Genomic DNA, 26,049 nt, shown 5'->3' with positions numbered 1-26,049 from the left:
TATAAACAGGGTTGTGTGATCTGTGGCACATGCCTCGTCATAGCAACAGAAGCAGACCTGGAGAGAGAGAGACTGAGCCACCAGAGCTGGGAGAGAGAGAGAGACTGGGAGAGAGAGACGGGGAGAGAGAGACGGGGAGAGAGAGACGGGGAGAGAGAGACGGGGAGAGAGAGACGGGGAGAGAGAGACGGGGAGAGAGAGACGGGGAGAGAGAGAGACGGGGAGAGAGAGAGAAGTAGGATGTTTGGTGGTTTCCAGGCGATGGTTAAACACAGGGACCTGTGGGAGGACACTTGCTCCCTGGAGACAGCCACTAGCTACCAGCCCTGCATCTACGGCTTTATAGAGATCAAAGGGCACTACATAAATCATCTATACGACTAGAAAGAGAAAAGAGATGGGGGAGGCAGAGCGCAAAAAGTAAAGGGAGTGAGAGAAAGAGCGAAAAGTTGAGACAGAGAGATACAAGTAAAGAGAAAAAGAGGAGGAATGAGGACAGGTAAGTGAATAATTAAAACAATTATTTCAAGCACCAACCCATCAGATCTGAAGAGAGACAGAGAGTTAAAAACACAATCATTTCAAGCACCAACCTGTCAGATCCGAGGAGACGGAAGACTCGGCTGGGATCAGAAATCTCCTGGGTGACCTGTAGATTAAAGGAAGGAATGGAGCACTTTATTAACAAGACGGAAACATACACAGGGACATTAGTGAACACGGAAACATACACAGGGACATTAATGAACATACACAGGGACATTAATGAACATGGAAACACACACAGGGACATTGATGAGGAGCTACATGGAAACACACACAGGGACATTGATGAGGAGCTACATGGAAACATACACAGGGACATTAATGAACACGGAAACATACACAGGGACATTAATGAACACGGAAACATACACAGAGACATTAATGAACACGGAAACATACACAGGGACATTAATGAACACGGAAACATACACAAGGACATTGATGAGGAGCTACATGGAAACATACACAGGGACATTGATGAGGAGCTACATGGAAACATACACAGGGACATTGATGAGGAGCTACATGGAAACATACACAGGGACATTGATGAGGAGCTACATGGAAACATACACAGGGACATTGATGAGGAGCTACATGGAAACATACACAGGGACATTGATGAGGAGCTACATGGAAACATACACAGGGACATTGATGAGGAGCTACATGGAAACATACACAGGGACATTGATGAGGAGCTACATGAAAACATACACAGGGACATTGATGAGGAGCTACATGGAAACATACACAGGGACATTGATGAGGAGCTACATGGAAACATACACAGGGACATTGATGAGGAGCTACATGGAAACATACACAGGGACATTGATGAGGAGCTACATGGAAACATACACAGGGACATTGATGAGGAGCTACATGGAAACATACACAGGGACATTGATGAGGAGCTACATGGAAACATACACAGGGACATTGATGAGGAGCTACATGGAAACACACACAGGGACATTGATGAGGAGCTACATGGAAACACACACAGGGACATTGATGAGGAGCTACATGGAAACACACACAGGGACATTGATGAGGAGCTACATGGAAACATACACAGGGACATTGATGAGGAGCTACATGGAAACACACACAGGGACATTGATGAGGAGCTACATGGAAACACACACAGGGACATTGATGAGGAGCTACATGGAAACATACACAGGGACATTGATGAGGAGCTACATGAAAACATACACAGGGACATTGATGAGGAGCTACATGGAAACACACAGGGACATTGATGAGGAGCTACATGGAAACATACACAGGGACATTGATGAGGAGCTACATGGAAACATACACAGGGACATTGATGAGGAGCTACATGGAAACAGACACAGGGACATTGATGAGGAGCTACATGGAAACATACACAGGGACATTGATGAGGAGCTACATGGAAACATACACAGGGACATTGATGAGGAGCTACATGAAAACATACACAGGGACATTGATGAGGAGCTACATGGAAACACACACAGGGACATTGATGAGGAGCTACATGGAAACAGACACAGGGACATTGATGAGGAGCTACATGGAAACATACACAGGGACATTGATGAGGAGCTACATGGAAACATACACAGGGACATTGATGAGGAGCTACATGGAAACATACACAGGGACATTGATGAGGAGCTACATGGAAACACACACAGGGACATTGATGAGGAGCTACATGGAAACACACACAGGGACATTGATGAGGAGCTACATGGAAACATACACAGGGACATTGATGAGGAGCTACATGGAAACATACACAGGGACATTGATGAGGAGCTACATGGAAACACAATACTGGTAACACTTTACAAGGACTCTTCGTTTCCATGGTGAGCGATCTTATATTTCCCCATTACAGTCCATCCCATGATTACAGACAGACCTCAGTAGACCTCTCCCATGACCCCAGTAGACCCCCCCCCCCCCCATAACCCCAGTAGACCCCCCCCCCCCATAACCCCAGTAGACCCCCCCCATAACTTCAGTAGACCCCCCCAATAACCTCAGTAGACTCCCCCAATAACCTCAGTAGACCCCCCCCAATAACCCCAGTAGACCTCTCCCATGACCCCAGTAGACCCCCCCCCCCATAACCCCAGTAGACCCCCCCCATAACTTCAGTAGACCCCCCCCCCCAATAACCTCAGTAGACCCCCCCCCAATAACCTCAGTAGACCCCCCCAATGACCTCAGTAGACTCCCCCAATGACCTCAGTAGACCCCCCCCAATGACCCCAGTAGACCCCCCCCCCCGCCAACTGTAGGTTGCTCTGCTTATCAGAGTTCAGATGGATTCAGTGTTTCGCTGCCTGCCTACATAGATGAGGCCAGGAGATAAAACCTCTGGGATCACACTCTGAGGCTAAGCTACATTAGGCCGTTTGTGTCTCTGTGTCCACCTGCAGGTAATGAAGTTGTCAACCTTTCACAGAGACGATCTCATGTTAACCTGATCACCATGCACGCCACACACACTATAAAAGTCCAGAGATCACTGTGAGGTGAGGCATTCTGTTTTTATGATAGGGGATACACCCAGGGTAGTCTTTTCACTGCTGACACACACACACACACACACACACACACACACACACACACACACACACACACACACACACACACACACACACACACACACACACACACACGACTGAGCTGAAATAAGGCTGTGTGTTGGCTGTGGGCTCAGCCCAGCGTTACAGCACAGTGTGTGTGTGCCAGGGTGGAGCACGACACGTTAGCCTGTCAAAATGTCAGATACCATGCAGTATTCATGTTCATCAGAAAATGAAACAGCTGCACAACAGAGGGTGAAGGTGGGCTGATCAATTATTCAGCCGCTCCGTCTCCTGTATGATTCAGTTGAAAAGCCTCCTTGAAGGAAGGCAGTGAAGGAGGGACAGGACATTAGTCTATTGATATGATGCCTGGTAGGCTGATCGCTTCAGCGGGTACATTTCCTAGCCACCTAAAGGCCTTGTTCTCCTCGTCATCAGGACCCCTGGGTAACCCTAACCAGAGGGGGTCTCTGTCCGGCTAAGGACTCCCACCTAGCAGGTGGTCATGCCTCCTAGTACACAGTTATCTAATGTATTGGTCGACCGAAAGTAGTTTGGTCAACATTTTTTAAAACGTGTATTTTTCCATATATAGACACACGATATCTGTTTTAATAAAATTTGACTATGTGCATTGAGCTTGTCTGATGCTTTAAGCTTACGGTTTGATGAAGTAAGACAAAATGCCTCAAGAGGGCGCCAGAAATCTAGATAACCATTTTCCTCCCGGTCATTCCTGCTGGATTTTTCAGATTCTGCCATTCCTCTCCTGAAGTTGCCGGTGAAAAGGCAACACGAGGAGTCGGTAACCTTTCTCATGTGGAATGCCAATTTATCTTACCATCTCTACCAATCTGCGTGCCAGTTATGGTTTTCGTCTGTACATTTTCATGAAAGTTTAATTTAATTTATAACGTCTTCGTATCTCAAAATCAGTGTCATGTGGTTCATCCAAATTACATCCAAATGAAAACGATAAACCCAAAAAGTATCTTCCGTTACCAACGATGTAAAAAATAGTCTACATAAAAGCCAACCAATAAAAACATGGCAGCCGGCAGGTAGACAATCTCCTGCTGAAAATAATGATCCTATAAAATCACATTGGCTACGCATGGCCTGTCTGGAAGGAACTAGAAACATTGTATCAAATGTATGGCCTGTCTGGAAGGAACTAGAAACATTGTATCAAATGTATGGCCTGTCTGGAAGGAACTAGAAACATTGTATCAAATGCATGGCCTGTCTGGAAGGAACTAGAAACATTGTATCAAATGTATGGCCTGTCTGGAAGGAACTAGAAACATTGTATCAACTATCAACTTAGTGCAGCCAAAGATCATGCTAGAAAACTGGAAACATTGTATCAAATGTATGGCCTGTCTGGAAGGAACTTGAAACATTGTGTCAACTATTAACTTGGGTCCCTTGCAACATTGTATAAAATATTCTGGACCCATTCAAATATGTCCTGTCCCAGTGAGCTCAAGGCAGACACAACTGTGGGCAAGGGATGAGAAGCAGTGTTTGACTTGGGCAGGAGTACCAGCATCTCACATGTTCTACTGCTCCTCCACCTAAAATGTAAACAGTACCAGCACCCAAAATGAGTACTGGAACATATTTCAGTCTAAGTGAAGCAATGAGAAGAAGCAATCAGGAAGGCCTATACTATGACATTTCCATCGGATCAGAGCATGACATTTTCCCCTTTCATGCTGAGTTATTATCGAAAGGGAGAGAGAGCTGGAAAATATTAGTCAAATACATTGAGGAACTATTGTCATTCTCAATAGATGTAAAAAAACACATTTTGTTTACTTGCTGTTTGAGATGAAGAAAACTATTACATTGAGAAGGTCCACAGCTCATTATTGGTGGTGCGTTAAGCCAATCAGAAACACTATCAGATCCCCAAACGGACACGCATATACCACGCATTCGGAAAGTATTCAAACCCCCTCGACTTTTTTACGTTTTACAGCCTTATTCTAAAATGAATGAAATCGTATTTCCCATTTATCAAATCGACACAATACCCCATAATGACAAAGCAAAAACTTGCTTTTTTTTTTGTTGCAAAAAACTGAAATATCACATTTACATAAGTAATTCAGACCATTTACTCAGTACTTTGTTGAAGCACTTTTGTCAGCGATTACAGCCTTGAAGTCGTCTTGGGTATGACGCAACAAGCTTGACACACCTGTATTTGGGGAGTTTCTCCCATTCCTCTGTGCAGATCCTCTCAAGCTCTGTCGGGTTGGATGGGGAGCGTCACTGCACAGCTATTTTCAGGTCTCTTCAGAGACGTTCGATCGGGTTCAAGTCCGGGCTCTGGCTGGGCCACTCAAGGACATTCAGAGACTTGTCCCGAAGCCACTCCTGCTTTGTCTTGCCCGTGTGCTTAGGATTGTTGTCCTGTTGGAAGGTGAACCTTCGCCCCAGTCTGAGGTCCTGAGCGTTCTGGAGCAGGTTTCATCAAAGATCTCTCTGTTCATCTTTCCCTCAATCCTGACTAGTCTCCCAGTTCCTGCCGCTGAAAAACATCCCCACAGCATGATGCTGCCACCACCATGCTTCACAGTAGGGATGTTACCCCTACCATGCTTCACAGTAGGGATGGTGCCAGGTTTCCCCACAGCATGATGCTGCCACCACCATGCTTCACAGTAGGGATGGTGCCAGGTTTCCCCACAGCATGATGCTGCCACCACCATGCTTCACAGTAGGGATGGTGCCAGGTTCCCTCCAGATGTGACACTTGGCATTCAGGCCAAAGAGTTCCAATGTTGGTTTCATCAGACTGGAGAATCCTGTTTCTCATGGCCAGAGTCTTTAGGTGCCTTTTGACAAACTAAGCGGGCTGTTGCGTGCCTTTTACTGAGGAGTGGTTTCCATCTGACCACAAAGGCCTGATTGGTGGAGTGCTGCAGAGATGATTGTCCTTCTGGAAGGTTCTCCCATCTCCACAGAGGAACTCACGAGCTCTGTCAGAGAGACCATCGGGTTCTTGATCATCTCCCTGACCAAGGCCCTTCTCCCCCGATTGCTCAGTTTGGGCAGGTGGACAGCTCTAGGGATTGTCTTGGTGGTTCCAAACTTCTTCCATTTAAAAATGATGGGGGCCACTGTGTTCTTGGGGACCTTCAATGCTGCACACATTTTTTTTGGTACCTTTCCCCAGATCTGTGCTTCAACAGAATCCTTTCTCTGGGATCTACGGACAATTATTTCGACCTCATGGTTTGGTTTTTGCTCTGACATGCACTGTCAACTGTGGGACCTTATATAGACAGGAGTGTGCCTTAAATCATGTACAAATCAATTGAATTTACCACAGGTGGACTCCAATCAAGTTGTAGAAACATCAAAGATAATCAACGGAAACAGAACGCAAAGGTTCTGAATACTTACATAAATAAGGTATTTCAGTTTATTTTTTAATACATTTTCAATACATTTTAAAAACCTGTTTTTGTCATTATGAGGTGTGTCGATTGATGAGGCTGTATCGTAACAAAACGTGGAAAAAGGGTCTGAATAATTTCAGAACTCACTGTAACTGCCTACATTTGCGCGCAGGCCAGGTAGCCTATAGGCCTACTTCTGTGTGTAATCAGGCCAGCCCCTCCCCATACTGACGTTACAAGCCCGTCCCCATACTGACGTTACAAGCCCCTCCCCATACTGACTTTACAAGAGTTATTTAGAAAACAGGAAGAGAGACTGTATAGACCTGACTGGTGCCTTTCCAATCCCCCTCCTGTATAGACCTGACTGGTGCCTTTCCAATCCCCCTCCTGTATAGACCTGACTGGTGCCTTTCCAATCCCCCTCCTGTATAGACCTGACTGGTGCCTTTCCAATCCCCCTCCTGTATAGACCTGACTGGTGCCTTTCCAATCCCCCTCCTGTATAGACCTGACTGGTGCCTTTCCAATCCCCCTCCTGTATAGACCTGACTGGTGCCTTTCCAATCCCCCTCCAGTATAGACCTGACTGGTGCCTTTCCAATCCCTCTCCTGTATAGACCTGACTGGTGCCTTTCCAATCCCCCTCCTGTATAGACCTGACTGGTGCCTTTCCAATCCCCCTCCTGTATAGACCTGACTGGTGCCTTTCCAATCACCCTCCTGTATAGACCTGACTGTATTGTAGTCAGGTTTTGTTATAGCCACCAAGCCACGATTATATTTAGACTCAGTTTGATTGACAATGTGTATAATGTCTAGAGTGAGACAGTACGGTTACAGATGACGTGACTGAATGGTCCCCCCTCCCCCACTAACGGTAACACCTACCTCGTTGGACTTGAAGCTCTTTCCCTGCATGCCGTGCTTCCAGAAGGCCAGAACACTGTCCTGAAGGCACACTGGAGCAAGAGGTAGAGGAGACGTCAGTTATCCTACTGTGTTATCGACTTGTTAATTTGTATATTTTGTTTAATTGTTTGTTTTACTCCATGTGTAACTCTGTGTTGTTGTCTGTTCACACTGCTATGCTTTATCTTGGCCAGGTCGCAGTTGTAAATGAGAACTTGTTCTCAACTAGCCCACCTGGTTAAATAAAGGTGTTCTCAACTAGCCTACCTGGTGAAATAAAGGTGTTCTCAACTAGCCCACCTGGTTAAATAAAGGTGTTCTCAACTAGCCTACCTGGTTAAATAAAGGTGTTCTCAACTAGCCCACCTGGTTAAATAAAGGTGTTCTCAACTAGCCCACCTGGTTAAATAAAGGTGTTCTCAACTAGCCCATCTGGTTAAATAAAGGTGTTCTCAACTAGCCTACCTGGTTAAATAAAGGTGTTCTCAACTAGCCTACCTGGTTAAATAAAGGTGTTCTCAACTAGCCCACCTGGTTAAATAAAGGTGTTCTCAACTAGCCTACCTGGTTAAATAAAGGTGTTCTCAACTAGCCTACCTGGTTAAATAAAGGTGTTCTCAACTAGCCCACCTGGTTAAATAAAGGTGTTCTCAACTAGCCTACCTGGTTAAATAAAGGTGTTCTCAACTAGCCTACCTGGTTAAATAAAGGTGTTCTCAACTAGCCTACCTGGTTAAATAAAGGTGTTCTCAACTAGCCTACCTGGTTAAATAAAGGTGTTCTCAACTAGCCTACCTGGTTAAATAAAGGTGTTCTCAACTAGCCTACCTGGTTAAATAAAGGTGTTCTCAACTAGCCTACCTGGTTAAATAAAGGTGTTCTCAACTAGCCTACCTGGTTAAATAAAGGTGTTCTCAACTAGCCTACCTGGTTAAATAAAGGTGTTCTCAACTAGCCTACCTGGTTAAATAAAGGTGTTCTCAACTAGCCTACCTGGTTAAATAAAGGTGTTCTCAACTAGCCTACCTGGTTAAATAAAGGTGTTCTCAACTAGCCTACCTGGTTAAATAAAGGTGTTCTCAACTAGCCTACCTGGTTAAATAAAGGTGTTCTCAACTAGCCTACCTGGTTAAATAAAGGTGTTCTCAACTAGCCTACCTGGTTAAATAAAGGTGTTCTCAACTAGCCTACCTGGTTAAATAAAGGTGTTCTCAACTAGCCCACCTGGTTAAATAAAGGTGTTCTCAACTAGCCCACCTGGTTAAATAAAGGTGTTCTCAACTAGCCTACCTGGTTAAATAAAGGTGTTCTCAACTAGCCTACCTGGTTAAATAAAGGTGTTCTCAACTAGCCTACCTGGTTAAATAAAGGTGTTCTCAACTAGCCTACCTGGTGAAATAAAGGTGAAATAATAAAAAATAAAAAAAATACATGTTATTATTACAGGGTTTATTATATAAAAAGTAGAACACAGTCACTGGAGGAGAAGGTAGAGGCATGTATACGACAGGGAGGATATCAGCAATCATCATACATATTAATATACACACTGGTTGACATTAATGGATGCACAGTATTGAAGGGTAGTGGGATGTGAATACAGGGGAAACCATAACCCTATTATAAGACTGACACGTTACAAGCCCCTCCCCCTCTGAAACAGCTGCAACCCACTGACTTTACAAGCCCCTCCCCCTCAGAAACAGCGGTAACCCACTGGCGTTACAAGCCCCTCCCCTTCAGAAACAGCGGTAACCCACTGGCGTTACAAGCCCCTCCCCTTCAGAAACAGCGGTAAACCACTGACGTTACAAGCCCCTCCCCTTCAGAAACAGCGGTAAACCAATGACGTTACAAGCCCCTCCCCCTCAGAAACAGCTGTAACCCACTGACGTTACAAGCCCCTCCCCCTCAGAAACAGCGGTAACACACTGGCGTTACAAACCCCTCCCCCTACTGGCGTTACAAGCCCCTCCCCCTACTGGCGTTACAAGCCCCTCCCCCTACTGACGTTACGAGGTAGGTGTTACAGTAGTAGGTGAATCATATTAAAGAGGTCATCTTACCAACGGATCCAATGGCGAAGTCAAAGCTGAGCTCCGAGGCTAGCTTCTTGTTAGACTTTAATCTTCCCATGAGGTTCACGATCTTTAGATTTTCTAGAATAAAAAATAAAAATAGGATAGAGCTTTTTGAATAGTGGCTGGATTTAAAAAAACAACAACAGTTCCTCACTTACGAGGATAATCACAGTGTCCGTTCTCAGCTGCTACAATCTTTCACGGTTCCTGAAAGGAGTAAAAGAGAACTGTCCTAATAATGCTCGGTGATTTTAGAACGAGCTGTAAAAGACTAAAACTAGAGGAGAGGGTGTCGCTGTCTGGGATTAAAGCTCTGGTAGAGGAGACTAAAACTAGAGGAGAGGGTGTCGCTGTCTGAGATTAAAGCTCTGGTAGAGGAGACTAAAACTATAGGAGAGGGTGTCGCTGTCTGAGATTAAAGCTCTGGTAGAGGAGACTAAAACTAGAGGAGAGGGTGTCGCTGTCTGGGATTAAAGCTCTGGTAGAGGAGACTAAAACTGGAGGAGAGGGTGTCGCTGTCTGAGATTAAAGCTCTGGTAGAGGAGACTAAAACTAGAGGAGAGGGTGTCGCTGTCTGGGATTAAAGCTCTGGTAGAGGAGACTAAAACTAGAGGAGAGGGTGTCGCTGTCTGGGATTAAAGCTCTGGTAGAGGAGACTAAAACTAGAGGAGAGGGTGTCGCTGTCTGGGATTAAAGCTCTGGTAGAGGAGACTAAAACTAGAGGAGAGGGTGTCGCTGTCTGAGATTAAAGCTCTGGTAGAGGAGACTAAAACTAGAGGAGAGGGTGTCGCTGTCTGGGATTAAAGCTCTGGTAGAGGAGACTAAAACTAGAGGAGAGGGTGTCGCTGTCTGGGATTAAAGCTCTGGTAGAGGAGACTAAAACTAGAGGAGAGGGTGTCGCTGTCTGGGATTAAAGCTCTGGTAGAGGAGACTAAAACTAGAGGAGAGGGTGTCGCTGTCTGGGATTAAAGCTCTGGTAGAGGAGACTAAAACTAGAGGAGAGGGTGTCGCTGTCTGGGATTAAAGCTCTGGTAGAGGAAAATGTTGTTGACCGTCTTGATTGTTTTAGAGGAACTTTCATGAGAATTATTATTATTTTTTAATGGAAAACCAGATGTTTAGGTTTCGTTATAGTGAAACGTCAAATCTGGTCTTCATTTTGACAAGTCGATGCAAAAGTGATATATTTTGGTATTTTAGTAGTAAATCTATTTTAGCCCCTAGCAGTTAAGCTCTACCATTGAAATCGTGATGGAGAGGCACTATGCCATCTCAAAGTAGAGGTTCAGTATGTAATGGACTCCCTTCTAGATGTGCTGGGTGGTACCACCTCAAGGGAGGGGTTCAGTATGTAACCGACTCCCTTCTAGATGTGCTGGGTGGTACCACCACAAGGGAGGGGTTCAGTATGTAATCGACTCCCTTCTAGATGTGCTGGGTGGTACCACCACAAGGGAGGGGTTCAGTATGTAATCGACTCCCTTCTAGATGTGCTGGGTGGTACCACCACAAGGGAGGGGTTCAGTATGTAATCGACTCCCTTCTAGATGTGCTGGGTGGTACCACCTCAAGGGAGGGGTTCAGTATGTAACCGACTCCCTTCTAGATGTGCTGGGTGGTACCACCACAAGGGAGGGGTTCAGTATGTAATCGACTCCCTTCTAGATGTGCTGGGTGGTACCACCTCAAGGGAGGGGTTCAGTATGTAACCGACTCCCTTCTAGATGTGCTGGGTGGTACCACCTCAAGGGAGGGGTTCAGTATGTAATCGACTCCCTTCTAGATGTGCTGGGTGATACCACCTCAAGGGAGGGGTTCAGTATGTAATCGACTCCCTTCTAGATGTGCTGGGTGGTACCACCACAAGGGAGGGGTTCAGTATGTAATCGCCTCCCTTCTAGATGTGCTGGGTGGTACCACCACAAGGGAGGGGTTCAGTATGTAATCGACTCCCTTCTAGATGTGCTGGGTGGTACCACCTCAAGGGAGGGGTTCAGTATGTAATCGACTCCCTTCTAGATGTGCTGGGTGGTACCACCACAAGGGAGGGGTTCAGTATGTAATCGACTCCCTTCTAGATGTGCTGGGTGGTACCACCTCAAGGGAGGGGTTCAGTATGTAACCGACTCCCTTCTAGATGTGCTGGGTGGTACCACCACAAGGGAGGGGTTCAGTATGTAATCGACTCCCTTCTAGATGTGCTGGGTGATACCACCACAAGGGAGGGGTTCAGTATGTAATCGACTCCCTTCTAGATGTGCTGGGTGATACCACCTCAAGGGAGGGGTTCAGTATGTAACCGACTCCCTTCTAGATGTGCTGGGTGGTACCACCTCAAGGGAGGGGTTCAGTATGTAATCGACTCCCTTCTAGATGTCCTCGGGGAAAAAAAAGAAGAGGTTTCTAACCTCAAGGGTCTTTTCCTGGTTAAATAAATGAAATAATGACTGAAGGGCAAACAATTAACAGCATGTCTACTTTCTCAGTGCAGGACTAGTTAGACTGAAGGGGAAGTCCCAAATGGCTCACTATTCCCTATGTAGTGCACTTTCCTATGGGCCCTGGTCAAAAGTAGTGCAGTACATAGGGAATAGGGTGCCATTTGGGATGCAACCAAAGTGCAGGAAGTCATCTCTGTGGGGGTCAGAGGTCATACTTACTGTCCAGGCACACGAGCACGGTGTCCCTCTCCAGCTGGGTCACATGGATGGCATCCACTGCTTGGCCAGCTAAGGGGAAGACACACATAAAATAATGGTTAGCATAAAGATATCCCTACTGGAATCCAGAAATACATCAACACAAGAGGAGGTGTTTCAATGTGAACATAGAGTATGAATCCAGGGTTGTGTTCACGGTTTTAAAAACGACACGCTTTAAAGCGACAGAAAATTAAGCATTTTCAGATAGTCGAGATCGTCCCTCCAAGTTTCAGTTTTCCTCCGTTTGGTGTCTATTGACAGTACAACAATTGACTAATCTCAGTGAACCAGGAGGAGCCAGAGTTGAGGACGATCGTCTCTGTGTAGATCCAGCTAGCTTCGTAGCATACCACTCAGGAGGTGGTAGTGTGTGTTTGGTGCCTATTGATCCCATCTCAGTGAACCAGGAGGAGAAGAACTTGAGGTTGAGGTTTTCCACTAGATGTTGGAACATTGCTGCAGTGCCTTGCTTCCATTCAGCCACAAGAGTATTAGTGATTCGAGCACAGAATCTTCTAGAATGTTATTGTACGCTGTAGCGTTAAGATTTCCATTCACTGGAACTAAGGGGCCCGAACTATGAAAAACAGCCCCAGACAATTACTCTTCCTCCACCAAACTTTACAGTTGGCACTATGCATTGGGACAGGTAGCGTTCTCCTGGCATCCCCCAAACCCTGATTTGTCTGTCGGACTGCCAGATGGTGAAGCGTGATGCATCACTCCAGAGAACAAGTTTCCACTGCTCCAATGAGTCCAATGGCGGCGAGCTTGAAACCACTACAGATAAAAAAGGTACTGTGTGAAAAGAGGACATTAACGATAAGTAATGAAATGACGACGCCACCTCTAAAAGCACATTTCACACCACAGCCAGCTGAATTCACATGTCAGCTGAAATCACATGTCAGCTGAAATCACATGTCAGAATCGTCTCAATGAAGAGTTTGGCGTTCGATTAGACACGTGCGATACGCACATGCAGTTACGAAGCCGCTAGAGTTAGCGGCAGGCGGACAAGCAATACTCACTGACATAGTACGGATGTGAAGCCCGAGATGCAATGTGAAACTAACTGAAGCTGGCTAGCTTTAAAAAAAAGCCTGAGTAGATCTAGCTAGCTTCGTAGCATACCGCTCAGGAGGAGCCAGAGTTGAGGACGATAGTCTCTGTGTAGATCTAGCTAGCTTCGTAGCGTACCGCTCAGGAGGAGCCAGAGTTGAGGACGATAGTCTCTGTGTAGATCTAGCTAGCTTCGTAGCATACCGCTCAGGAGGAGCCAGAGTTGAGGACGATAGTCTCTGTGTAGATCTAGCTAGCTTCGTAGCGTACCGCTCAGGAGGAGCCAGAGTTGAGGACGAGTCTCTGTGTAGATCTAGCTAGTTTCGTAGCATACCGCTCAGGAGGAGCCAGAGTTGAGGACGATAGTCTCTGTGTAGATCTAGCTAGCTTCGTAGCGTACCGCTCAGGAGGAGCCAGAGTTGAGGACGATAGTCTCTGTGTAGATCTAGCTAGTTTCGTAGCATACCGCTCAGGAGGAGCCAGAGTTGAGGACGATAGTCTCTGTGTAGATCTAGCTAGCTTCGTAGCATACCGCTCAGGAGGAGCCAGAGTTGAGGACGATAGGCTCTGTGTAGTGTGTGTTAGTTCCTTACTTGATCCCATCTCAGTGAACCAGGAAGAGCAGGAGTTGAGGTTGATGGTCTCAAAGTGAACCACCTGGCCTGGCTCCGTGGCTTGGCTGACCGCGATACACACCATGGGGTATTCCTGCTCTGGAACCACCAACATCTCAAACACCTTCAGAGGGCTGGGTAGGGGGAAGTCAAAGTGCTGAGGGACAAAAGAGACAGAGAGAGAGAGAGACAGAGACAGACAGAGAGACAGACAGAGAGACAGACAGAGAGACAGACAGAGAGACAGACAGAGAGACAGACAGAGAGACAGACAGAGAGACAGACAGAGAGACAGACAGAGAGACAGACAGAGAGACAGACAGAGAGACAGAGAGAGACAGAGAGAGACAGAAAGAAAGAGAGAACGAAAGAGAAAGAGGAGGATGAGGGTCTCTGGAAGTAATGCTGAGGAGGTAAAGTGGGTTCTAACACCACAGTATTTCAGTCATTTTGTAAATTAAATAATATGGATGCTATAGCAATTTTCTAGGCAGAGAACTCCCATTCTCCTTCTCCATTAGCCTGCTCCTGGGCATGGACGTTAGCTGAATGGAACATAGATTATGCGTTTGGTTCTAAGGAGTCCTGAATGGAACATAGCTTATGCGTTTGGTTCTAAGGAGTCCTGAATGGAACATAGCTTATGCGTTTGGTTCTAAGGAGTCCTGAATGGAACATAGCTTATGCGTTTGGTTCTAAGGAGTCCTGAATGGAACATAGCTTATGTGTTTGGTTCTAAGGAGTCCTGAGTGGAACATAGCTTATGTGTTTGGTTCTAAGGAGTCCTGAATGGAACATAGCTTATGCGTTTGGTTCTAAGGAGTCCTGAATGGAACATAGCTTATGCGTTTGGTTCTAAGGAGTCCTGAATGGAACATAGCTTATGTGTTTGGTTCTAAGGAGTCCTGAATGGAACATAGCTTATGTGTTTGGTTCTAAGGAGTCCTCAATGGAACATAGCTTATGCGTTTGGTTCTAAGGAGTCCTGAATGGAACATAGCTTATGTGTTTGGTTCTAAGGAGTCCTGAATGGAACATAGCTTATGTGTTTGGTTCTAAGGAGTCCTGAATGGAACATAGCTTATGTGTTTGGTTCTAAGGAGTCCTCAATGGAACATAGCTTATGCGTTTGGTTCTAAGGAGTCCTGAATGGAACATAGCTTATGCGTTTGGTTCTAAGGAGTCCTGAATGGAACATAGCTTATGCGTTTGGTTCTAAGGAGTCCTGAATGGAACATAGCTTATGCGTTTGGTTCGAAGGAGTCCTGAATGGAACATAGCTTATGTGTTTGGTTCTAAGGAGTCCTGAATGGAACATAGCTTATGCGTTTGGTTCTAAGGAGTCCTGAATGGAACATAGCTTATGCGTTTGGTTCTAAGGAGTCCTGAATGGAACATAGCTTATGCGTTTGGTTCTAAGGAGTCCTGAATGGAACATAGCTTATGCGTTTGGTTCTAAGGAGTCCTGAATGGAACATAGCTTATGCGTTTGGTTCGAAGGAGTCCTGAATGGAACATAGCTTATGCGTTTGGTTCTAAGGAGTCCTGAATGGAACATAGCTTATGCGTTTGGTTCTAAGGAGTCCTGAATGGAACATAGCTTATGCGTTTGGTTCTAAGGAGTCCTGAATGGAACATAGCTTATGCGTTTGGTTCTAAGGAGTCCTTCTATAATATTAATTATGACTGCTTGATTTGTTTTGAAACCAATGCTGTTGTTCACAGAGTACAACCTACTGTAGACCTGGGATAACTAGTTGTAACTCTGCTTTGTGTAAAGTTACATTTTCCAGGGGGAACAAATAGTTCCTTTGGAGGTGACTACAACTATTTGAATACAGACCCTCAAACATGGCAAAACAATTTGTTTTAACTATTTGAATATACATCTGAGAAAGAGACTACTTTGATTCAAGAGTCCCTATGGCTCAAGTTCTGGTCCCCGCGCTCAAGACCTGTTCCCCGCGCTCAAGACCTGGTCCCCGCGCTCAAGTCCTGGTCCCCGCGCTCAAGACCTGGTCTCAGCGCTCAAGACCTGGTCTCCGCGCTCAAGTTCTGGTCTCAGCGCTCAAGACCTGTTCCCCGCGCTCAAGACCTGTTCCCCGCGCTCAAGACCTGTTCCCCGCGCTCAAGACCTGGTCCCCGCGCTCAAGACCTGTTCCCCGCGCTCAAGTTCTGGTCTCAGCGCTCAAGACCTGTTCCCCGCGCTCAAGACCTGGTCCCCGCGCTCAAGACCTGGTCCCCGCGCTCAAGACCTGGTCCCCGCGCTCAAGACCTGGTCCCCGCGCTCTAGTCCTGGTCTCAGCGCTCTAGTCCTGGTCTCAGCGCTCAAGGCCTGTTCCCCGCGCTCAAGGCCTGTTCCCCGCGCTCAAGGCCTGTTCCCCGCGCTCAAGGCCTGGTCCCCGCGCTCAAGGCCTGGTCCCCGCGCTCAAGACCTGTTCCCCGCGCTCAAGACCTGTTCCCCGCGCTCAAGACCTGTTCCCCGCGCTCAAGACCTGTTCCCCGCGCTCAAGACCTGTTCCCCGCGCTCAAGACCTGTTCCCCGCGCTCAAGACCTGTTCCCCGCGCTCAAGTCTCAGTCACTGAGTTAATGTTAAGTGAAAATAAAAGTCATTTATCCAGTCAGATGTAGAGGCAAGAGGAATTTAGTCAATACATTATTTGCTTTGCCTTTCTTTCTGTGCCACCAAATGTTTGCATGTAGGCTACTGGTAATGTTACCAGGGCCACGTTCAATTAGAAAAACACATTCTCAAACGTTGCAAAATAGAAATTCCATGAACAGAGCCAATGTTATTCCTTATTCCACATGTCAGAGGCGTGTTTGTTCTACATAGCATATTTCTATCTGAACATTCCAAAACCTTGCGTCCCTGCCGAAGGGCTAGAATCTAGCTACAGGTGGGGCCATTCGACTACAGGAGTGGCCATTCGAATACAGGTGGGGCCATTCGACTACAGGTGGGGCCATTCGACTACAGGTGGGGCCATTCGACTACAGGTGGGGCCATTCGACTACAGGTGGGGCCATTCGACTACAGGTGGGGCCATTCGACTACAGGTGGGGCCATTCGACTACAGACTAGATGAGGGTCAGACTAGATGAGGGACTGACCTTGATGAGCATGAACCTCTGCATGGGCTCGTACCACTGTAGCAGGACTATCCCAGACTGCAGCGCTCCACACAGGTACTTATGGCCCGTGTAGGGGTTCCTCACTGTGAGAGGAGAGAGAGATGTGATAATAATTAATAATAACTAATAACTAATAATAATTCATAATAATTCCAAAGGGATTCTTGCCACTATTATTATAAAAGACAAAAGGACAAGGTAGGACAAGGGATAGGAGAGATAACAGTAAGAGAAGCTATGCTGTTAAGACGGGGAGTTTCTTATCTAGTCTAAACTGACCACAGGCAACAACAACAAGTGGTTGAGGGGGTACAGCTGCTCTAGGAACAAGACAGTGGTTGAGGGGGAACAGCTGCTCTAGGAACTAGACAGTGGTTGAGGGGGTACAGCTGCTCTAGGAACTAGACAGTGGCTGAGGGGGTACAGCTGCTCTAGGAACTAGACAGCGGTTGAGGGGGTACAGCTGCTCTAGGAACTAGACAGCGGTTGAGGGGGTACAGCTGCTCTAGGAACTAGACAGCGGTTGAGGGGGTACAGCTGCTCTAGGAACTAGACAGTGGCTGAGGGGGTACAGCTGCTCTAGGAACTAGACAGTGGCTGAGGGGGTACAGCTGCTCTAGGAACTAGACAGTGGTTGAGGGGGTACAGCTGCTCTAAGAACTAGAAAGTGGTTGAGGGGGTACAGCTGCTCTAGGAACTAGACAGTGGCTGAGGGGGTACAGCTGCTCTAGGAACTAGACAGTGGCTGAGGGGGTACAGCTGCTCTAGGAACTAGACAGTGTTTGAGGGGGTACAGCTGCTCTAGGAACTAGACAGTGGTTGAGGGGGTACAGCTGCTCTAGGAACTAGACAGTGGTTGAGGGGGTACAGCTGCTCTAGGAACTAGACAGTGGCTGAGGGGGTACAGTTGCTCTAGGAACTAGACAGTGGCTGAGGGGGTACAGCTGCTCTAGGAACTAGACAGTGGTTGAGGGGGTACAGCTGCTCTAAGAACTACAAAGTGGTTGAGGGGGTACAGCTGCTCTAGGAACTAGACAGTGGCTGAGGGGGTACAGCTGCTCTAGGAACTAGACAGTGGTTGAGGGAGTACAGCTGCTCTAGGAACTAGACAGTGGCTGAGGGGGTACAGCTGCTCTAGGAACTAGACAGTGGCTGAGGGGGTACAGCTGCTCTAGGAACTAGACAGTGGCTGAGGGGGTACAGCTGCTCTAGGAACTAGACAGTGGTTGAGGGGGTACAGCTGCTCTAGGAACTAGACAGTGGTTGAGGGGGTAAAGCTGCTCTAGGAACTAGACAGTGGTTGAGGGGGTACAGCTGCTCTAAGAACTAGAAAGTGGTTGAGGGGGTACAGCTGCTCTAGGAACTAGACAGTGGCTGAGGGGGTACAGCTGCTCTAGGAACTAGACAGTGGCTGAGGGGGTACAGCTGCTCTAGGAACTAGACAGTGGCTGAGGGGGTACAGCTGCTCTAGGAACTAGACAGTGGTTGAGGGGGTACAGGTGCTCTAGGAACTAGACAGTGGTTGAGGGGGTACAGCTGCTCTAGGAACTAGACAGTGGCTGAGGGGGTACAGCTGCTCTAGGAACTAGACAGTGGCTGAGGGGGTACAGCTGCTCTAGGAACTAGACAGTGGTTGAGGGGGTACAGCTGCTCTAAGAACTAGAAAGTGGTTGAGGGGGTACAGCTGCTCTAGGAACTACACAGTGGCTGAGGGGGTACAGCTGCTCTAGGAACTAGACAGTGGTTGAGGGGGTACAGCTGCTCTAAGAACTAGACAGTGGCTGAGGGGGTACAGCTGCTCTAGGAACTAGACAGTGGTTGAGGGGGTACAGCTGCTCTAGGAATTAGACAGTGGCTGAGGGGGTACAGCTGCTCTAGGAACTAGACAGTGGCTGAGGGGGTACAGCTGCTCTAGGAACTAGACAGTGGTTGAGGGGGTACAGCTGCTCTAAGAACTAGAAAGTGGCTGAGGGGGTACAGCTGCTCTAGGAACTAGACAGTGGCTGAGGGGGTACAGCTGCTCTAGGAACTAGACAGTGGTTGAGGGGGTACAGCTGCTCTAGGAACTAGACAGTGGTTGAGGGGGTACAGCTGCTCTAGGAACTAGACAGTGGTTGAGGGGGTACAGCTGCTCTAGGAACTAGACAGTGGCTGAGGGGGTACAGCTGCTCTAGGAACTAGACAGTGGCTGAGGGGGTACAGCTGCTCTAGGAACTAGACAGTGGTTGAGGGGGTACAGCTGCTCTAAGAACTAGAAAGTGGTTGAGGGGGTACAGCTGCTCTAGGAACTAGACAGTGGCTGAGGGGGTACAGCTGCTCTAGGAACTAGACAGTGGCTGAGGGGGTACAGCTGCTCTAGGAACTAGACAGTGGCTGAGGGGGTACAGCTGCTCTAGGAACTAGACAGTGGCTGAGGGGGTACAGCTGCTCTAGGAACTAGACAGTGGCTGAGGGGGTACAGCTGCTCTAGGAACTAGACAGTGGCTGAGGGGGTACAGCTGCTCTAGGAACTAGACAGTGGCTGAGGGGGTACAGCTGCTCTAGGAACTAGACAGTGGCTGAGGGGGTACAGCTGCTCTAGGAACTAGACAGTGGCTGAGGGGGTACAGCTGCTCTAGGAACTAGACAGTGGTTGAGGGGGTACAGCTGCCCTAGGAACTAGACAGTGGCTGAGGGGGTACAGCTGCTCTAGGAACTAGACAGTGGTTGAGGGGGTTCAGCTGCTCTAGGAACTAGACAGTGGTTGAGGGGGTACAGCTGCTCTAAGAACTAGAAAGTGGTTGAGGGGGTACAGCTGCTCTAGGAACTAGACAGTGGCTGAGGGGGTACAGCTGCTCTAGGAACTAGACAGTGGCTGAGGGGGTACAGCTGCTCTAGGAACTAGACAGTGGCTGAGGGGGTACAGCTGCTCTAGGAACTAGACAGTGGTTGAGGGGGTACAGCTGCTCTAGGAACTAGACAGTGGTTGAGGGGGTACAGCTCCTCTAGGAACTAGACAGTGGTTGAGGGGGTACAGCTGCTCTAGGAACTAGACAGTGGCTGAGGGGGTACAGCTGCTCTAGGAACTAGACAGTGGCTGAGGGGGTACAGCTGCTCTAGGAACTAGACAGTGGCTGAGGGGGTACAGCTGCTCTAGGAACTAGACAGTGGTTGAGGGGGTACAGCTGCTCTAAGAACTAGAAAGTGGTTGAGGGGGTACAGCTGCTCTAGGAACTAGACAGTGGCTGAGGGGGTACAGCTGCTCTAGGAACTAGACAGTGGTTGAGGGGGTACAGCTGCTCTAGGAACTAGACAGTGGCTGAGGGGGTACAGCTGCTCTAGGAACTAGACAGTGGCTGAGGGGGTACAGCTGCTCTAGGAACTAGACAGTGGTTGAGGGGGTACAGCTGCTCTAGGAACTAGACAGTGGCTGAGGGGGTACAGCTGCTCTAGGAACTAGACAGTGGTTGAGGGGGTACAGCTGCTCTAGGAACTAGACAGTGGCTGAGGGGGTACAGCTGCTCTAGGAACTAGACAGTGGCTGAGGGGGTACAGCTGCTCTAGGAACTAGACAGTGGTTGAGGGGGTACAGCTGCTCTAGGAACTAGACAGTGGCTGAGGGGGTACAGCTGCTCTAGGAACTAGACAGTGGCTGAGGGGGTACAGCTGCTCTAGGAACTAGACAGTGGTTGAGGGGGAACAGCTGCTCTATGAACTAGACAGTGGTTGAGGGGGTACAGCTGCTCTAGGAACTAGACAGTGGTTGAGGGGGTACAGCTGCTCTAGGAACTAGACAGTGGTTGAGGGGGTACAGCTGCTCTAGGAACTAGACAGTGGCTGAGGGGGTACAGCTGCTCTAGGAACTAGACAGTGGCTGAGGGGGTACAGCTGCTCTAGGAACTAGACAGTGGTTGAGGGGGTACAGCTGCTCTAGGAACTAGACAGTGGCTGAGGGGGTACAGCTGCTCTAGGAACTAGACAGTGGTTGAGGGGGTACAGCTGCTCTAGGAACTAGACAGTGGCTGAGGGGGTACAGCTGCTCTAGGAACTAGACAGTGGTTGAGGGGGAACAGCTGCTCTAGGAACTAGACAGTGGCTGAGGGGGAACAGCTGCTCTAGGAACTAGACAGTGGCTGAGGGGGAACAGCTGCTCTAGGAACTAGACAGTGGCTGAGGGGGAACAGCTGCTCTAGGAACTAGACAGTGGTTGAGGGGGTACAGCTGCTCTAGGAACTAGACAGTGGTTGAGGGGGAACAGCTGCTCTAGGAACTAGACAGTGGCTGAGGGGGAACAGCTGCTCTAGGAACTAGACAGTGGCTGAGGGGGTACAGCTGCTCTCGTATAGTAAACGTACCAATGCAGCACTTGTGACAGCCCTTTGTGTCCGGGATCTTGGTGGTCAAGGCAAACCTCCTGCAGAGAGAAAACAGCCAGTATCAACACACAGTCTTATATGGTGATTGGAGAGTGGTGTGGGTGACTGTAGAAATAGAACGACTAGAGCGGGAACACCCCCCCCCCCCAGACCACAGCAATTTGACTGTAGGCTCATGATCGTATTATTATTTCTATACTTTTAGTGGTGATCTGTAAGGTGAAGAGAATAGGTCCCTCCCTCTCACCGGGGAACCAATAGAATAGGTCCCTCTCTCTCACCGGGGAACCAATAGAATAGGTCCCTCCCTCTCACCGGGGAACCAATAGAATAGGTCCCTCCCTCTCACCGGGGAACCAATAGAATAGGTCCCTCCCTCTCACCGGGGAACCAATAGAATAGGTCCCTCTCTCTCACCGGGGAACCAATAGAATAGGTCCCTCCCTCTCACCGGGGAACCAATAGAATAGGTCCCTTTCTCTCACCGGGGATCAATTAAAACAAGTGAGTCAGAGGATGTAGTGTGTGCGTGTCTCACCTAGGCAAGATCTTGTCTGGGAAGCGGTGTGTCTGGAACTGAGAGGCGAGGCCAGGTTTCTTCAGCTGCTCAAACAGCCCAATCAGGTTGTGAGAGTACAGCTGGAAGGTCTTTCCTGTGATCACATATGAAACAAGTTAGCATCACATTATAAGACTAACACTGATAAGACACCAAATGGCACCCTATTCCCTATATAGTGCACTACTTAGTCCCAAATGGAACCCTATTCCCTATATAGTGCACTACTTAGTCCCAAATGGAACCCTATTCCCTATATAGTGCACTACTTAGTCCCAAATGGCACCCTATTCCCTATATAGTGCACTACTTCAACCCAAATGGCACCCTATTCTCTACAGGGCTCTGGTCAGAAGTAGTGCACTATATGAGAAATAATGTGCCATTTGGGTCACAGACACAGTGTCCTTCCTGGGGTCACAGTGTCCTTCCTGGGGTCACAGTGTCCTTCCTGGGGTCACAGTGTCCTTCCTGGGGTCACAGTGTCCTTCCTGGGGTCACAGTGTCCTTCCTGGGGTCACAGACATAGTGTCCTTCCTGGGGTCACAGACATAGTGTCCTTCCTGGGGTCACAGACAGTGTCCTTCCTGGGGTCACAGACATGGTATCCTTCCTGGGGTCACAGTGTCCTTCCTGGGGTCACAGTGTCCTTCCTGGGGTCACAGACAGTGTCCTTCCTGGGGTCACAGACAGTGTCCTTCCTGGGGTCACAGACATGGTATCCTTCCTGGGGTCACAGTGTCCTTCCTGGGGTCACAGTGTCCTTCCTGGGGTCACAGACATAGTGTCCTTCCTGGGGTCACAGACATAGTGTCCTTCCTGGGGTCACAGACATAGTGTCCTTCCTGGGGTCACAGACACAGTGTCCTTCCTGGGGTCACAGACACAGTGTCCTTCCTGGGATCACAGGCATGGTGTCCACAGACATCTCTTACAGTGTTTTACGACATCCCGTTATAGTGGAACAAACCAAAGACAACACTAAGATGGATTGAAGGATGGAAAGAGGATATACGGCAGAAACATGCTATTTATGTATTCATCACCAACAGAAAATGAGTTTTAAAGAGCCAGCGTGAAATTACATGCACTTTAATCTTAACATACAGGGCTAGACGGGAGCTAGCTTGGTGTTTCGATAGGGGTAAAGGGTTACAACAATTTGTAACTTTTCCAAAATATCCTAGTTGGAGGATTCCTGGACTTCCTGTTTATCCCATTCTAATCCCAGGAATCTCCTAACTGGGATTTCTGGAAAACATGGGAATTTTGATAAATGTACATTTTTTGGGGGTTATTTTTCTTTGTAATTTTTACACCATTTTTGTGATATCCTTGTCTCGTCACTGCAACTCCCCAACAGTTGCGAGAGAGACAGAGACAGAGACACAGAGAGAGACAGAGAAAAGAGAGGAGAGAGAGGAGAGAGGAGAGAGGGAGAAAGAGAGAGAGAGAGAGAAAGAGAGGCGAAAGGCGAGACATGCGTCCCCCGAAAGATGAACCTGCTGCTTCTTAACACACGACTCATTTAACCTGGGAAGTTGCTGTGGCAATGTGAAGGTGGAAACACCGTTTGACTGACGACCGAAGTCAGCTTGCAGATGCCCGGCTTTCCACAAGGAGTCGCTAGAGCGTGATGAGCCAAGGAAAACCCTGCAGGTCAAACCCTCCCCTAACCCTGACGGTGGGATCGAACCCCAGGCTGTAGTGGCGCCTCAGCACTGCGATGCCTCAGAATGCTGCGCCACTCAGGAGGCCAGAATTTTTAGAAACTTAATGTAAATTTTGCAACTCTAGTTATGGGTAAAATACAATACAGGGTTGTAACTGTGACGATGATGGTGATTACCTTCTGATGAAGCCGGTTAGTAGAATACCAAAATCAAGCCAGATCAGAGAAGAGAGCAGAGGAGAGGTGAGAAAGGAGAGACCAAGAGGAAGAGAGGACAAGAAATCAGATTACATTTACTCTGAGCCGAGGCCTACTTTAAAAACGTTATGGTAGGACACACAACAGTACAGTTAAGTTTACCCAGTAGTAATTTGCAATAAGAAAGAAACGCTTACTTTCACTTTCTTACAACAGAGCGGCATGTAGAGACATTCAACAGCGGTTAAAACACAGATATAGCACACATGGTACAGATTAGAGGTCTTCACGGGACAATAAAATAAATTAACCTGGGGCTTTCCCTCCAGACCCAATATGCATAATTACTATAAATGTTTTTATATAGAAACCCTGTTCCCAACGGACAACGAGGGTCCGTTCCAGTATAGACCTGGTCGGATGTGAAAGAGATTTGTGAGGGAAGCAGCAGAAAAGTCAATTTTTTTTAGGCTACTTTATTTCACCGGAGCTGATAACGTGAGATGGGAGGAAGTAGAACGTGGTGAAGCTGGGGTCGTGCTGTGAGATGGGAGGAAGTAGAACGTGGTGAAGCTGGGGTCGTGCTGTGAGATGGGAGGAAGTAGAACGTGGTGAAGCTGGGGTCGTGCTGTGAGATGGGAGGAAATAGAACGTGGTGAAGCTGGGGTCGTGCTGTGAGATGGGAGGAAGTAGAACGTGGTGAAGCTGGGGTCGTGCTGTGAGATGGGAGGAAGTAGAACGTGGTGAAGCTGGGGTCGTGCTGTGAGATGGGAGGAAGTAGAACATGGTGAAGCTGGGGTCGTGCTGTGAGATGGGAGGAAGTAGAACGTGGTGAAGCTGGGGTCGTGCTGTGAGATGGGAGGAAGTAGAACGTGGTGAAGCTGGGGTCGTGCTGTGAGATGGGAGGAAATAGAACGTGGTGAAGCTGGGGTCGTGCTGTGAGATGGGAGGAAGTAGAACGTGGTGAAGCTGGGGTCGTGCTGTGAGATGGGAGGAAGTAGAACGTGGTGAAGCTGGGGTCGTGCTGTGAGATGGGAGGAAGTAGAACGTGGTGAAGCTGGGGTCGTGCTGCGAGATGGGAGGAAGTAGAAAGTGGTGAAGCTGGGGTCGTGCTGTAAGATGGGAGGAAGTAGAAAGTGGTGAAGCTGGGGTCGTGCTGTGTGTTTAAGCTACTGTGAGTGTGAGCAAGTGACACGAGGAACAGGGGAGGGAGGGAGAGACGGCAACAGAGCCGACTTACGCTATAGCTTCCATAGCTAGGTTATTTATCACGCAATATGATTACGTAGTACCTGTCTTGCCTGGATCAAACTGGGAGAAGCTAGTTAAGCTAACTAGCTAGCTAGGCTAATTGAGGTTGCATGTACTTTCTGGTCCTACACAGTTACAAACAACGACTCCATTCGGAATATAAAGTAGCAGTCTACCTGTTGGCTCTTGGTCGTTGAAGCCTAACTTTTAATTCCATCGTCCATTGATTAGATATCTCCTAACTTTTGCCCCACACGGAGGCTCTATGACTGTAGTCTGACTTATGATTGATCAAGAAAACGTTACACGTGCCACCCTCGTGAAACGCAAGAGTAGCGTCATAAATTACACATACCCCATGAGAAACAGATCCGATCCAGACCAGTGATATTATTTACAATTCTGTATCCGGACCCGCTCGGGTACTGGATCGGGTCTCGGGTACAGGTGGATGCGTGAAGACCTCTAGTACAGATGAGCTATACAGTTGAAGTCGGAAGTTTAAATACACCTTAGCCAAATACATTTAAACTCAGTTTTTCACAATTCCTGACATTTAATCCTAGTAAAGATTCCCTGTCTTAGGTCAGTTAGGATCACCACTTTATTTTAAGAATGTGAAATGTCAGAATAATAGTAGAGAGAATGATTTATTTCAGCTTTTATTTCTTTCATCACATTCCCAGTGGGTCAGAAGTTTACATACACTCAATTAGTATTTGGTAGCATTGCCTTTAAACTGCTTAACTTGGGTCAAACATTTTGGGTAGCCTTCCACAAGCTTCCCACAATAAGTTGGGTGAATTTTGGCCCATTCCACCTGACAGAGCTGGTGTAATTGAGTCAGGTTTGTGGGCCTCCTTGCTCGCACACATTTGTTCAGTTCTGCCCACACATTTTCTATAGGATTGAGGTCAGGGCTTTATGATGGCCACTCCAATACCGTGGCTT

The 26,049-nt window shown here is 47.9% G+C and overlaps 1 protein-coding gene across 6 annotated transcripts in view; it reads right to left on the bottom strand.

Moving 5' to 3' along the window:
• map4k5 (mitogen-activated protein kinase kinase kinase kinase 5) overlaps positions 1-26,049 on the bottom strand; it is a 115,013-nt gene that overhangs the window by 1,826 nt on the left and 87,138 nt on the right. For 3 of the 6 annotated variants that reach the window (XM_036955314.1, XM_036955315.1, XM_036955318.1), the window contains 9 exons: positions 23,827-23,829; positions 21,957-22,071; positions 21,398-21,456; positions 17,043-17,146; positions 13,907-14,084; positions 12,210-12,278; positions 9,535-9,627; positions 7,448-7,518; positions 594-649 (listed from right to left, as the gene is read on the bottom strand). In XM_036955314.1, coding sequence (XP_036811209.1) covers positions 594-649; positions 7,448-7,518; positions 9,535-9,627; positions 12,210-12,278; positions 13,907-14,084; positions 17,043-17,146; positions 21,398-21,456; positions 21,957-22,071; positions 23,827-23,829 — 748 coding nt within the window. The remainder of the gene's footprint in view (positions 1-593; positions 650-7,447; positions 7,519-9,534; positions 9,628-12,209; positions 12,279-13,906; positions 14,085-17,042; positions 17,147-21,397; positions 21,457-21,956; positions 22,072-23,826; positions 23,830-26,049) is intronic. The other 3 variants (XM_036955316.1, XM_036955317.1, XM_036955319.1) reach the window with 1 other exon arrangement.

The sequence above is a fragment of the Oncorhynchus mykiss genome, chromosome 19 (genome assembly GCF_013265735.2).
Source record: "Oncorhynchus mykiss isolate Arlee chromosome 19, USDA_OmykA_1.1, whole genome shotgun sequence".
In the NCBI taxonomy this organism is placed as follows: Eukaryota; Metazoa; Chordata; class Actinopteri; order Salmoniformes; family Salmonidae; genus Oncorhynchus; species Oncorhynchus mykiss.
Note: the sequence above shows the minus strand (reverse complement) of the source record. Positions and strands in the feature narration are given on the sequence as shown.